At 43.3% G+C, this 14,581-nt stretch overlaps 1 protein-coding gene across 1 annotated transcript; it reads left to right on the top strand.

The window, feature by feature from the left end:
• Positions 1-5,118: 5,118 nt before the first annotated feature.
• LOC138948383 (ankyrin-3-like) lies at positions 5,119-7,661 on the top strand. The gene has a single exon (XM_070319914.1). It carries the CDS (start codon positions 5,127-5,129, stop codon positions 7,659-7,661), a length of 2,535 nt encoding a protein of 844 aa, XP_070176015.1. The 5' UTR covers positions 5,119-5,126.
• The last annotated feature ends 6,920 nt before the right edge of the window (positions 7,662-14,581 follow it).

Here is a 14,581-nt window from a genome sequence, read left to right as displayed (position 1 = left end):
ATGCTCAAAACGGCGCACCGCGTCGTGCTATGATCGCGAAGCGTTATTTGCAGAAGAATAGCGCGTGTTCTAATTTCTATGACACAGACATAGAACGACGGAAATTTGACCAATCAGAGCAAACCAGAGCGATGACGTCAGCTGCTCGCGGCGCGGCAGTCGAATGCAACTGAACCTTCTTGTCAGCTGACCCGCTCCACTGATACCGCGTTGTGAAAAAAAATCGTCGATGTGTGGCCACTCGGCAAATTCTGCGCGACGCACAAAACGGACTGCGGCGCATAGAGCGTAAAACGGCGGCCAAGTCTGGACAGGGCTTTACATAATAAGGCTGAAGGCTGAAGAGTGTTGCTGTGGTCAAGTGGAAGCTAGGATGCTCTGCCCCATGTAAACGTCTGGGCAGATCTGTGGCGATGTGCAAGATGGTCCATACGGGAGCAAAATCAATGCTTCTTTCAGTTAATCGATGCACTTAGGGGATATTTTTAATCTTGGAAAGTATAAACGAGAAATGAATGGTAGAGTTTTAAAAACACAGTAAAAGCTAACACACCTTTTTCAGACGGACAAGAGATAAATCCTAGTCAGGATGGCAGAGCAACAAGAGGGCGCTGTCGGCAGGCAGTATGGTCTGTCATCGCTCTGTCACGCGCATGACCTTGGAGGTAAGTTGACCCTATGTAGGCTATTATAATAATGATAATGTTCACATGATATATCCCATAATGTCTCTTTTTTTCGTAATGGTCTGATCGTGCCTTATTGACATTAAAGGATTATGCGTACCCACAGTCACAAGAAAAATGAAGTGATGACAGAGAAAAACGGTTGAATAAATGTTTTACAAATGTAAATTGAATTGTGATGTTTGATACATTTTCAACATTAAACCAGGTGACACTGACCCTCTGACACAGAACTAAATGCAACATTAAACCAGGTGAAACTGACCCTCTGACACAGAACTAAATGCAATATTGAACCCTACCTATTTACGGTATGGGGGGGGGGGGGGGTCAATGTTCACTTCTATTCATGACATTTCCCGTATGGCAAACAAAAAGTTCAAGACTTGATTTCATTTTACACACAAACGTTTTTACTTGGTGGAATACAATATCAGCCACTGTCAGAGGACTGTTTAGACACTCGCATTTTGAAAAAGGTGCACTGATTACTTATAACCTATTTGCAGCGTGATGAACCAAAGGGTGTTAACGCGTAAGCAAACCTCTCGGAGAGCGTGGTATAATGTGTAATTATCCAATGACCCGCTTCTTCGTCTCTTTATGCAGCATACATCCAAGGTTGTGTGTTAATTAAGAATCACTAGTGTTTGATACGTGCCAAGGTAAACATTTAGATTCCTGCTTATCTATCAGCTCTTTTCAATTTACAGGAGGAATGGATTTGTGGAACATCGGGGAAGTTCTGGGATCCTTGCAACAGAATTCAGAGACGACGTTTATGCAAGGTAAATACGTGTCTCCCTCCATGTTCGTCTGTCTGCTTGACTGCCTGGTCACAGCTGATAGGCTCTCACCACATGAAACATCACAACTTTAAACTTTCTATGAATGTTTTTTCTTCTTATAAATTCATGATTGATTTTAAAAATTCAGCTTGTGCAAGTGGTTATTTAAATTGTTGACCAGGGTTTGTTTATAAATCTATAATTGAATTTGACCAGAAGTACATCCTAACTACATGTGATTTCAAAAATCAGCTTGTGCAAGTGGTAATTTGAATTGTTGGCCAAGGTTTGTTTATCAATCCAAAATGGAATTTGACAAGAAGTTCATTCTAACTACATGTAGTAGATAAGATCATATACCTATGATTTGATAGGATCCAGGTGTCAACAATGCATGTCACTTTACAACAGTGACCTTTCCGCTGGCTGTGCTTTGGATCAGTGCATGGAAACAACATCTGTAAACTATAGTCTAATTAACAGACATCCGTGCTTGGATAACGTCATTCAATTCCCGAAGGACCCCTTCTCTACGATAATGCAGTAAATCAGGTATCGACATGGCGTGGATCATACACAATCAACTCTTATTGGGGTCATGCCAATACGTCCCAGTACCATTGTGTCCCAGTACCATTGCGTCCCAAAAAAATGCCGTCTCATTGCGTCCCATTAAGCAATCCCATTGGGTCCCAATACCATTGGGTCCCAGTGCCATTGCGTCCCGTACCATTGCGTCCCAACAAAATTGCGTGTCGATAGGTCCCAAGAAAATTGCATCTCGATACGTCCCATAAAGGAATCCCATTACGTCCCCGTACCATTACGTCCCAACACAATTGTTACTTGAGCAATGCTTGAACGCTGCGGTGGGCAGTGTGTGTGTGTGTGTGTGTGTGTGTGTGTGTGTGTGTGTGTGTGTGTGTGTGTGTGTGTGTGTGTGTGTGTTATGTACGTATGTATGTAGGTGTCTGTGTCTACATTTGTGCGTGTATGGGTTTCGCTATCTGTGTGTCTTCTGCCTCCGAACACACACGCTACAGAGCTCGACTCAATGTGCGCAGTTTCGTATAAAAATTATCTTCCAATTTCCCCACTGTGTTTTATAAAATAATCATATTATGAAAGCACATACATTCTTATCTTAGTTGTTATGTATTCATTGTTAGCAAACATCGGCATCACGCAATTATTGTTATTTATAGATCACAGGCACTTGATGTAAAGTAGGTCACACACGTGTAAATGTTGTGCCCAGTTTTTGTTTCTGTCTCTGTTATTATTTTAGTTAGCAGGTCTATACTACTTATTTGCATGTGTGATATATCTGTAGGCCTAGGCCTATACTAGTGATTACTGTGTGTGATACATGAAATGTGATATGAATGCTGTTTTTATATGTTATACTCTTACTTTCTGCCTATGTCTTAATCCCAAGCGCAAGACAAATTCTTCTATGTGAAAATTGAAGCCAATAAAATTTGAGTTGAGTTGAGTTGAGTTGAGTGTCTATGTGCTGAAGGTTCGATGACTGGACAGTCAGTCTAGCTTTTCTCAGAAACGGGTTTAAACATCGTCTACTCAGTAAATAAGCCTACAGTCATGTCATGCTCGATTACATACAGTGGAATACAAAGCGGTGTACTGTACTGTTTCGGTATTTTTCTTTGTGTCGAGCACCGCTAAAGCACATATTAATTTTACACTTCGGTTTAGGTTAGCGTGCTTCAGTTCATTTTAAAAGAAAGAACATGGTTACCTCAGAAAACCTGTAAGGAAAGCAAGGAGCGCCTCAAAACAAACAAACTGACATGCAATATCCTTTGCAGTTTCTGATTATATCGTGAAGGATTTTTTTTCTCCCATGAACAAACATTTATCTATTTATTTATTTATTTTTATTTTTTTCCACTTCACCTCATCTCGACTAACCGGTACACATCTTTTTATTTTATTTTTATTTGTGAAATACTGCTATGTACCGACACAATTTTTATTACAAATCGTGTTGAACGCGTTTTGTAATAAAAATTGTGTAATCCGAACACGATTTGTAATAAATTTATTACAAAACGCACTTTTATTACAAAACGTGTCGCTACACTGCTACAGTAACATCTCAGAAATTAAATTCACTAGTATTGGGACCTAATGGTACGGGGACGCAATGGCACGTAATTGTATTGGGACGTAATGGTACTGGGACGCAATGGTACTGGGACCCAATGGTATTGGGACGCAATGGTACTGGGACGCAATGGTACTGGGACGTAATGGTACTGGGACGTAATGGTATTGGGACGTAATGGTATTGGGACGTATTGGCATGTTCCCCTCTTATTGTATGTGTGAAACCCTCCCCTGAGTATGATTCTTACACGATCCACATGTTCTGGACTATGCACTCAAAAGCATGGTTGTATGAAAGGTACACAAGAACACATGTGCCACATCAGAAAAAGTTAAACTAAAAATGTGACATCTTCATCACAAATGTAAATTTTGACTCATCGTCCTTCACGAATTAATTCTATTTCAGCCAGCAGCGAAGTCGTTGCCCACAGCAACAGATCTTAGTGCATGCAAACAGACGATCTGGAGGCATCGAATTAGTTGCTGTTCTAATATAAAATAAAATAAAGAAGCTATGTTTTCTTCTTCTTCAGCAAACACTCACGTCACCGCAGACAGCGAGAGATCACGATGCATTCAAACACACGATCTGGAGGAGGCATCAGACATCCTTCAAGACACAGGGCGAGTCATCCTGTGTGGGTTCCCAGGAACTGGCAAGACCACTGTGGGACATGCCCTCTTGAGACGCTGCAGAGAGGAAGGCTTCAAGCCCTACATCCTGTCCAAGCTGGAGGACTGGCACGCCCACATTGGGCCAGGGAGGCGGAGCTTTGTGCTGATTGACGACTTGATGGGCGTGGTGCGTGTAAATAGACAGCAGTATGAAGAGTGGACAAAGATTCTGCGCAACATGCTTGAACTGATCAAGTCAGGAGACTGCAGGGTGGTGGTCACGTTGTATCCCCACGTGCTGCACGAGCTGCAACAACTGGAGACTGACGCTCAGAGCCCTCTGTTGGACAGTTCTGCAGTGGTGAGGCTGATGAAGGAGGATCTGGACACAGAGGTGAAGAGAGAACTGCTTGATTTCCACCTGAAGCAGCTTCCTCTTCAGCCTTCACAGCAGCTGAAGGTGGTGGAGAGAATTGTGCAGGCAGACACCAGCGGCCCTGCATTTCTCTGGTGCTGTCGTTACCTGGTGGACCATTGGCAGGCTGTAGAGGACCCCGCTAATGTCTTCACGTCACCGGCTGAAGCGAACTCAGTGCTGTTAAAACAGATGTGTCTGCACGAAACACACGGTGACAGCTTTGCGGCAGTGTTTGTGCTTACTATGCTCGGAAAGGGTCAGTTCCTTGAAACAAAGGTGAGAGCGCAGGTTGAGCTCTTTGAGCACGGGTTTAAAGGTTTTTTTGACGATCATTTGGCAAAGTATGAAGATATTCTGCTGGGTTCTGTGCTGGCAAGTCAGGGTCATAGATTTATCAGTCGGGTAATGTACGATGCTGCGGGTCTAGCTCTCGGTCGCTCGTTTCGCTTGCCTACATTAATAAGAGTGTGTGACGTCACCTTCCTTATGCAAAACTTACTTGTTAACGCGACAGAAGGACATTTGGACAACACTGAGAAGGTCCTGACAATACAAGTTGGATCTAGATCTTTTGTCTCTGTGGCCTGTAAAAACAAAACGCTCCTCCGTCAGTCACTGATAGAAAGACTACACGAAGAAATCACCAAGGGCAATTTGAGAGAAATCAGCCAACATCCCGCTTTGCAGTGTCCTGAATTTCTGCTTAGAATGGAGAAATATTGTGAGAGAGAAAAACACAGAGAACACCACCTGCTAAGGGCCCTGGACCCAGTGTTCAACCTACCTCTGATTTACTGGTCCCTCCGTAACAAATGTCACGGTCTGAGTGAATGGTGCATCAATAAAATGAACGCTGATCAAGACTTATACCAGACACTGCATAACACCCTGCTTGCGTGTTGTCTCTTCCCGCATTTGGCTCATGAATTGGGACATAAGCCAGAGCAACTGTCATTTCAAGGCCTTTTGGCAGCAGCTATCTTTCAGTTTTTTACCGAGAAAAAGGTGTTGTCACGCGAATATATTGCAAAGCATTTTGTTGAAAAAACTGCAAACTTTCACGGAATGATGACTGGAACAAATAAATCTTGGCAACAGTTGTACTACCTGTGTGACACAGATCTTCCCATTCCATTGAACCTGATCACAGTACAGATGTCAGACAAGAAACCAATGTCAAATGATTCACCTATGGCCAGTGTCCATGTGTCAAACAACACAGTGACGGTGCAGGTGAGGGACAGAGGGGACTGGTACCTGGCGCTGAGACTGCTGGCTGACAGGGAGGTGGACGAGACAGACCGTGACGGCAACACGCTGCTTCACATCGCTGCCGACAAGGGAAACCTGGAGGCCACCACACTGGCCGTGAAGAGTGGAGCTTCCTTGACAAAGACAAACAACAAGGGCCTCACACCCTACCAGCTGGCACAGCGACGGAGAAAGGAGTTGAACAACGCGACAGACAGAGATAAAATGGCATTCGATCTGTTTTCTGCAATACGTGGCGGTAACGACGTGACCGTGAAGACACTCCTGTGTCACGGAAGCGGTGTTCACGACAAGGACGATAAAGGAAGAACAGGTCTTTTAGTAGCGTGTAAAGCGGGACAGGGAAATATCGCGGATCTGCTGATTGACCTTGGTGCTGATGTCAATGTCAGCGTAACTTCACAGTGGGACGGTCCTCAAACACCGTTGTTCTTTGCTTGCCATAGGGGTCTTATACGTACAGTTGAGCTGCTCTTGAAACACAACGCCGTCATCGATGCTATAAATGTGTGGAAAGAGACAGCCCTTCACTGTGCGTGTCGGTGTAAGTCCCCCACAGCCAGCGCCGACATCACCCGTCTCCTGCTGAACGCTGGGGCTGATGTAAATGCACAGGATAGGTTGGGCAGGACACCGCTACACTACGCGGCATGGAATGGCAACACAGAAACTCTGAGACGGTTGATTCATCATGAAGCTGACCTGAATGCAACAGACAATGAGGGCAGAACGCCCTTACGCCGCGCATACACGGCAAGCAGACCTGGTATCATCATCACCCAGCTGGTAGAAGCAGGAGCGGAGACAGGCCGTGTTCACCAGGCAGTAGTGCGTGGTGATGTTGACGCCTTGATGACCCTCCTCCAACAGGGAGCTGACGTGAACCAGCTCGACACCAGTATGGGCTGTAGTCCGCTGCACGCTGCCTGTCTGATGGGGCGCACTGACATCGTTACCTGGCTGACTCAACACGGGGCGCATGTGAATGCTGTGGATGACAGGAAGAGAACACCTCTACACATTGTCTGTGCTGCTGGCCAAACACATGTAGCGCGACAACTCATTGACGAAGGAGCCGATGTGAATGCAAGGGACAAGTCTCACTCAACACCCCTTCACGTAGCTGCTAATAAGGGAAACATTGAGATCGTTGTCTGTCTGTTAGAACATGGTGCTCAGGTTGATGCAACTGCTGATTATGAAATCACACCGCTACACACAGCCTATAGGAATGGTCACACTGAGACAGCTCAGTGTCTCCTGCAGCATAAAGCCGACGTGAACGCTGTATCAGAGAGGAATGGCACACCGCTACACGCAGCCTGTGAGAATGGTCACACTCAGACAGCTCAGTATCTCCTGCAGCATGGAGCCAACGTGAACGCTGTATCAGAGAGGGATGGCACACCGCTACACACAGCCTGTGAGAATGGTCACACTGAGACAGCGCAGTGTCTCCTGCAGCATGGAGCCGACGTGAACGCTGTATCAGAGATGTATGGCACACCCCTACACACAGCCTGTGAGAATGGTCACACTGAGACAGCGCAGTGTCTCCTGCAGCATGGAGCCAACGTGAACGCTGTAACAGAGTGGAATGGCACACCGCTTGACGTGACCAGAAATTTCGCACGGCACTGTGACGGCATGGTGACGCTGCTTGTCCAACACGGTGCTGTGAGCGAAGATCAGGTCACATTAACAACACGAAGTGGCCGACACATGTCTGCTTTGTTTGGTTTCCGTTGACTTGATAACATTTGTTATTTTCTTTAACTGCGTTCAGGGATCAAGTTAGGTTCTAGGTGCTAGTTCCCCCTTTCCCCCGTGCCCTATCCCACCATGTTTTGGAGTCTCTATCCATTAAATCACAAATGAACGCCACTGAAACATGTGATATGTGTCCCATCGTGTACATTTGTTTCTGTACAGTTTGGAGCTATTGATCGACTTTGAATACCTGTTTTATACGACCCCCCGCGGGTTAGGGGGAGTCCCATATTGGTTGGGACGAGAAAGAATCTACCCGATGCTCCCCAGCATGTCGTAAGAGGCGACTAACGGATTCTGCTTCTCCTTTTACCCTTGTTAAGTGTTTCTTGTATAGAATATAGTCAATGTGTGTAAAGATTTTAGTCAAGCAGTATGTAAGAAAGGTTAAGTCCTTTGTACTGGAAACTTGCATTCTCCCAGTAAGGTAATATATTGTACTACGTTGCAAGCCCCTGGAGCAATTTTTTTATTAGTGCTTTTGTGAACAAGAAACAATTAACAAGTGGCTCTATCCCATCCCCCCCCCCCCCTTTCCCCGTCGCGATATAACCTTGAACGGTTGAAAACGACGTTAAACGCCAAATAAATAAAGAAAGAAAGTTTTACATCATGATACCTAAGAAGTGCACAGTGCACAGAGCCACATATTTATCTTATTTTCAAAACAATTAATCATTGTTAGCCGGAAACAATTCTCCTGCATGATTTTGACCAGATGTTTGTGATTTAGTTTTTCACCTGTTTTTCTACAATGGCGTATTTCGGACCTGGGAGGCAAACAACATGAAGCACGCTTCAGTGCACTCTTATGTAGAACATCTGCAAACAACATGAAACACGCTTCAGTGCACTCTTATGTAGAACATCTGCAAACAACATGAAACACGCTTCAGTGCACTCTTATGTAGAACATCTGCAAACAACATGAAACACGCTTCAGTGCACTCTTATGTAGAACATCTGCGAACAACATGAAGCACGCCTCAGTGCACTCTTATGTAGAACATCTGCAAACAACATGACTGAACACGCTTCAGTGCACTCTTATGTAGAACATCTGCAAACAACATGAAACACGCTTCAGTGCACTCTTATGTAGAACATCTGCGAACAACATGAAGCACGCTTCAGTGCACTCTTATGTAGAACATCTGCAAACAACATGAAACACGCTTCAGTGCACTCTTATGTAGAACATCTGCAAACAACATGAAACACGCTTCAGTGCACTCTTATGTAGAACATCTGCAAACAACATGAAGCACGCTTCAGTGCACTCTTATGTAGAACATCTGCAAACAAAAGTGTCACAACAAATCTTGCTCAGCATGTTCAATTTCACCCAACACAGGTATCCACATGTAAACAGGAGAATCAGTGTCCTGAGTGTTTCAGACATATGTTGCTTTGAGTGAAACTGGCGAGAACATTGTACATGACACACCAACTTGTCATGTGAAATGCCGATGTTTTGTCTTCGACCTTTGCACCGTGCATCAGAGCTTGGTAAGCCAGAGTTCCGCTAGATGATCGAGCCAATCATATCTGATCTCTACGCCTGGTGAGTGCCAGATGGGAGCTAAGCGGGCAACCAGGCCCTTGACGTGAGGCACATCACCAATAAACTATTGTTATACCGGAACAGCTTACCAGCTCTACAGTGGCCTTGTTGGCTTCTTCTGTGATTCTGAGCAAAGGCCTGATTTCCTGGACTCTGATATCCACAACAGGCGAAAATAGTCGATCACCATCTCCTTGAACGAACGGCTATGGGGTATTTGTTAGCATCTTGGTCCGTCAGGTCAGCTCGTCCTGTTGTTTTGTCATGAAGGGATGTTAGATTTGCACCAGACGACGAACTGATTTTGACCAACCTTTTGCTGTCTGCAGTTGATGTACTCATACTGCATTAGACACACATGATCTTTACATGGGTAATGTTGGGATTGGAGCCGGGGTGTGCTCTCCCGCATAATAATGCTACCACACATTTGTACAGTGGCTGTCAGGATTGCCAGTGGTGCAGTGGCGATGCAAGTGAATAGTTCTAGCCAAGCATACAGGCTCAAGCACACACATGCACAACCGACAAAGACAATTAGGTCGATAAGGACTCGAATACAAAGTTTCACGAGACAAGTTTATATGTATAAAAATGAAGACATAAAATGTAACATCACACGAAACAAACAGATAACAAGTAACAATGTAAAATAGTAGAAACCAATGTAATTTTTGCCTGGAATAAGAAAGGGGGTACGGCGAAAGGATATTAACTTAACTTTGTTCCCTCGGGACTGTTTTATCTCTGCAGGGCGAAAGTCAGGCTTGTAGCAAGGTCTGTTCATTTTTGTTCGACGGGTTCCCCCGAGAACGGCCATGACGAAGAAGACGAAGACAATTCGAGTGCCCCAGGTATAGATGAAGACGAGGACGAAGACGAAGACAAAGATGGAAATGAAACCTAAGGTAGAAATGAAGATAAAAAGCCTGCAACAAAAATGTCCTGCAGTCAGTGCCGTACAACAATAATGTTAACATCCCCCGAACCCGTGCCTCCCCCCTTCTTTACAAATACACTACTTTTCTTTTAAATCCCTCTCTTCCAGCCAAACACAATGGACTAGAAAAGCCACATGAACATTGTTGCACGATATATTCGACCAGAACGTTGTAGAGAACAATTTCATAAAACCAAACAACCCCGTTTCGGCTTAGCGTTAATTCATAGCGGTTAATAATCATGACTCGTTCTAACATCATGTTTACAAGTCAAAACATACCATCCAAGTATCTAATTTCTTAAAACGCTTATTTCCAGAAAATGGGAAAATTTTCAACAACAACAAAAACCCACACAAATAGTGATTGTATTCAAACAAATAGAGGATATAATAAAAATTGTGTAAAAGCGACTTTCCCAGTTTTTGTTGTGACGAGCAGTACAAGTGTAAGTGACAAGGCAACATTAACACAACTATCCAACATGTGTGAGGCGTGATGATGTCAAGCAGTAGCTCAGTGTCTGCCCATTATTCCCACATGCTCTTTCCCTCTGATCATGATCAAAATGCGTGGTGCTTTGCTTGTTTGTTTTACTTTCCTAAATGTCATATCACATCATTTTCACCATAGGTTAGCACCCATCCTAGTTAAGTGTGCTCCTGTACTCATAAGTTGTGGAAGCGGACAGAGAGTGAGACAGCTGTAGAGTTAGAAAAAGAAGTTAAGTATAGTTCTTGTATAAGTATGTGGTCTTTTTTCTGTAAACCCAATCAATTGATGCTGTACACAGTAAATGCAAATGACTTATATTTTCCTTATGTTATTTTGAATGGCATATATTACATGGCCACCTGATGTCGGACATATGTTTATTTATTTTTTAACAATGCTGTACGTTTCTTCCGTTTACCTTTAATACACACAGTCGGTGTCGACCACGGAATTAAGTGTGACATTTGGGAGAGGTGAGATGCAGATCTATGCATCGTGTTCGTTGTTTTCTGACACACCAGTACAACACCTGACTGCTGAATACGTGACTGCACGTTGTGTTGATCTTCTGACTGTATGTTATGCTGATTGTGGTGTAGGTGTGTGAATGACACCTGAAAGGTGAACACCTAACAGGTAAACACTTGACTGTACCTTATGTTGATCTTCTGATTGTATGCTATGCTGATTGTGGTGTAGGTGTGTGAATGACACCTGAGAGGTGCACACCTAACAGGTAAACACTTAACTGTACCTTATGTTGATCTTCTGACTGTATGCTATGCTGATTGTGGTGTAGGTGTGTGAATGGCACCCGAGAGGTGCACACCTAACAGGTAAACACTTGACTGTACCTTATGTTGATCTTCTGACTGTATGTTATGCTGATTGTGGTGTAGGTGTCTGAATAACACCTGAGAGGGGAACATCTTAGTGGTAAACACTTGACTGGATAACACCTGACTGATGCACACCTGACTGATACATACATGACTGCACTTGCTGTAAATGTTCTTCTGACTGTGGTTGGGGTGTCACGCGATTTGCTGGAGACGTTGCCAAGATATTTCAGTTGTGCATTGACAAGTATTTCTGCATTGAAAAGAAACCATCAGAGGCACACAGTTGTGAGGTTTGATGTTACATGTCTTTGTAGGGCATTGTTCTTTTGTAATGAAGTAGTCATGGCAGATAACGATTATTTTGTTTTATTGTACCAGTATTTTGTGTGTAATTGTTCAATTTAAATCAGGTAGGCAAAATGTATCTATAACAGTGTACAAAAGACGCTTAATTGGAACAGTTTTATATTTAATCTTGTAAATAGTCTTGTTTTAATTTTTGTGTGCAACGTCTTACCATTGTGCAGATAAGTGTTACTACATAATAAATGGACATTGTAGTAGTTGTTGTTGTTGTTGTTGTTTTGTTGTTGTTTTGTTGTTGGTGGTGGTGGGGTTGGAGGTAGTGGTGGTATTTACCTGGGGTTGTTGTCAGCTTTGTTGACACGCATTGATGTTTTTGTTTCGTAACAAGGTTTTTGAAATTGTTCAGGTTTTTTTTTTTGCATGAAGCTCTGCATTCATTTTTTTCTCTTCAATGTCGTGTGCGTTCGCAAATATAGCAACATTGTTTGAACACTTTAAGTCCATTATTATTTCATATACATGTTAACGAATGTTTAGCTGTGGAATTAAACACTACGTTGTCAACTCTAAGGGGACGACGGTCAAGGTGAAAAGACGAGCACTTGAAACACATCCTCCCGTGTGTTGAATTAAGGGAGGGAACCTACGTGCACGTACCCTTGAGGAAGTAGAGAACATGTGTGGTTGCTTCCCTTTCTGTCAAAAGACCTGAACTTTTTGTGTGTGTGATATAAGATATAACAGTGGAACAAAGTTGTTATGGGGGCGAGGACGCCCCCATTCTATACGGATAGTTTCGAGGTTGACCATGGGCAGCGCCATTTTGTTGTGAAATACGTCATCAGTTTGTGTACACAGGAAGTTGTGACATCCGTCACCCTATGGGAGGGGTGACGTCAAAATTGTTCATCTGTAGAAAGTTGTGAAATCCGTCACCCTATGGGAGGGGTGACGTCAAAATTGGTCATCACAGAGTTTGTGTAACACAGGAAGTTGTGAAATACGTCACCCTATGGGAGGGGTGACGTCAAAATTGTTCAACAAAAACATGATATGTCGCATTGTGCAGGGTCAACTGCAACAAACTCAAACCGAGCCATTCATACCTAGCTGTATTTGAGTGACTTATATACCCGACATTTTTATTTCTTATTTTTAGCACAGGTGTAGGAAAAATCATGAACCAAAATGTTATTTATTTTCTAATTTAACATTTTTTTTACAAATATGACCATGGTCTTTTAAACATACAGTGACATTAAACATTGTTATGTTAAAAAAAAGAAAAAAGAAAAAAGCTTTTGTGCACAAATCAGAAAATACATTGTACATTTTACCTACAGGCCAAACCGTGAGTGTCTGTGGCAAAGCCCGACCCAGGAAATTGCACTGATTTTATATTTAGATCAAAGGGAAATTGTCAAGAACAGGCGCTTGCATTTGGATGTGTCCAATGATAGTAGGTTTGGTTGTGATCAATCAGAATAATGTAGGAATAAAAATGTATGACAGTTTAGTATGATGACATGTAATTCACATATGCTGAAATATGATATTATACATCATGTAATATTATTATGGCTGTTGCCATGACCATGAAACCCAACAAAGGTTTAATGTAATGTAATTCAAAATACCAAAACCGAGCACCTATTAATCTCGTCTTTGCGCGTGAAGATTGAGGCCGTCTGCCAGTAGCGGTTAGGTCATACAGTGGAACCCCTCTCTAGCGACCTTTAAAATGTTGACAAAAATCGGTCCTTGTGGAGGGGGGTCCTTACAGAGGGAGGGGGGCGGAGTCAGGGGGCCACAAAGAAAGTCAGATTTAAAAAAAAAAAGAAAACAGAGAAGTTTGAGTTGCTGACGACCGTTCCCTCTGAAAGCAAACTGCTTCGATTTCATGTTTGTCCTTGGTGTCCACCAGTTCTGGTGCATGTACTACCCTGGCCAAGTTTCCTCTCAAGACATCAAAGAGACCGCCCCAGTATACTCTACAGCCTCTGGGCGAACCACCTCTCATAGCTAAAACTGGGTCAATGACCCCTGGGAAGAAGGTCAGTGTCTATAAAATTTTACTCCTAGGCCTGCGGCCAGGGGGGGGGGAGTATACCGGTACTATTTGAGAATCAGACCAAATGAGAATTGAACCATTTGAGAACATCCTTTTTTTTCAATCACTACATCGAAGGCCTGCGGCCCGGGGTTCACATGGGTTGGTTTGTTTGTTTGTTTCAAACCCACACCCATATACACACATTTCCCATTTAAACCATTTGTCGGCCCCCTGTCGATATTTATCGACTAAGTTCCTTGTGTACAATGCGAACGAGGTGACACTAAAGGTAGATTCAGAAATTGCTTTTGTTGTTGTTGTTGTTGTTGTTGTTGTTGTTGTTGTTGTTTGAGGCTGTTTCTGGTGGTGTTGTTGCTATCGTTGTAAGATGTCTGATGGCTTGGACTTGTTGTAAGACACCTGTTTGTGTTAGAGAGGCAGGGCAATGATGATGAGGTCCATATTGTTTGGCTGTTTATAAGTTTTACATTGGTTTCGTTATTGTTTTGGTTGTAGTTGTTTTGTTAGTTTGGTGGCGTATGTTGCTTTTGTTTGTGTTTAACCGTTCACTAACAAAGACTAATACCTGCTTAAGAAAGTAAATGACTTATCCCAGCGAAGCTGGAGGTATCCCACATACTTAGGGAGGCCCACTGTCGTAAGCGTAAATAGTGCACAGAAGGCATTTTTTAGAGTGC

The sequence above is a fragment of the Littorina saxatilis genome, linkage group LG15 (assembly GCF_037325665.1).
Source record: "Littorina saxatilis isolate snail1 linkage group LG15, US_GU_Lsax_2.0, whole genome shotgun sequence".
Lineage (NCBI taxonomy): Eukaryota > Metazoa > Mollusca > Gastropoda > Littorinimorpha > Littorinidae > Littorina > Littorina saxatilis.
The sequence above is the reverse complement of the archived record's forward strand: the minus strand, read 5'-3'. Positions and strand labels throughout refer to the sequence as shown.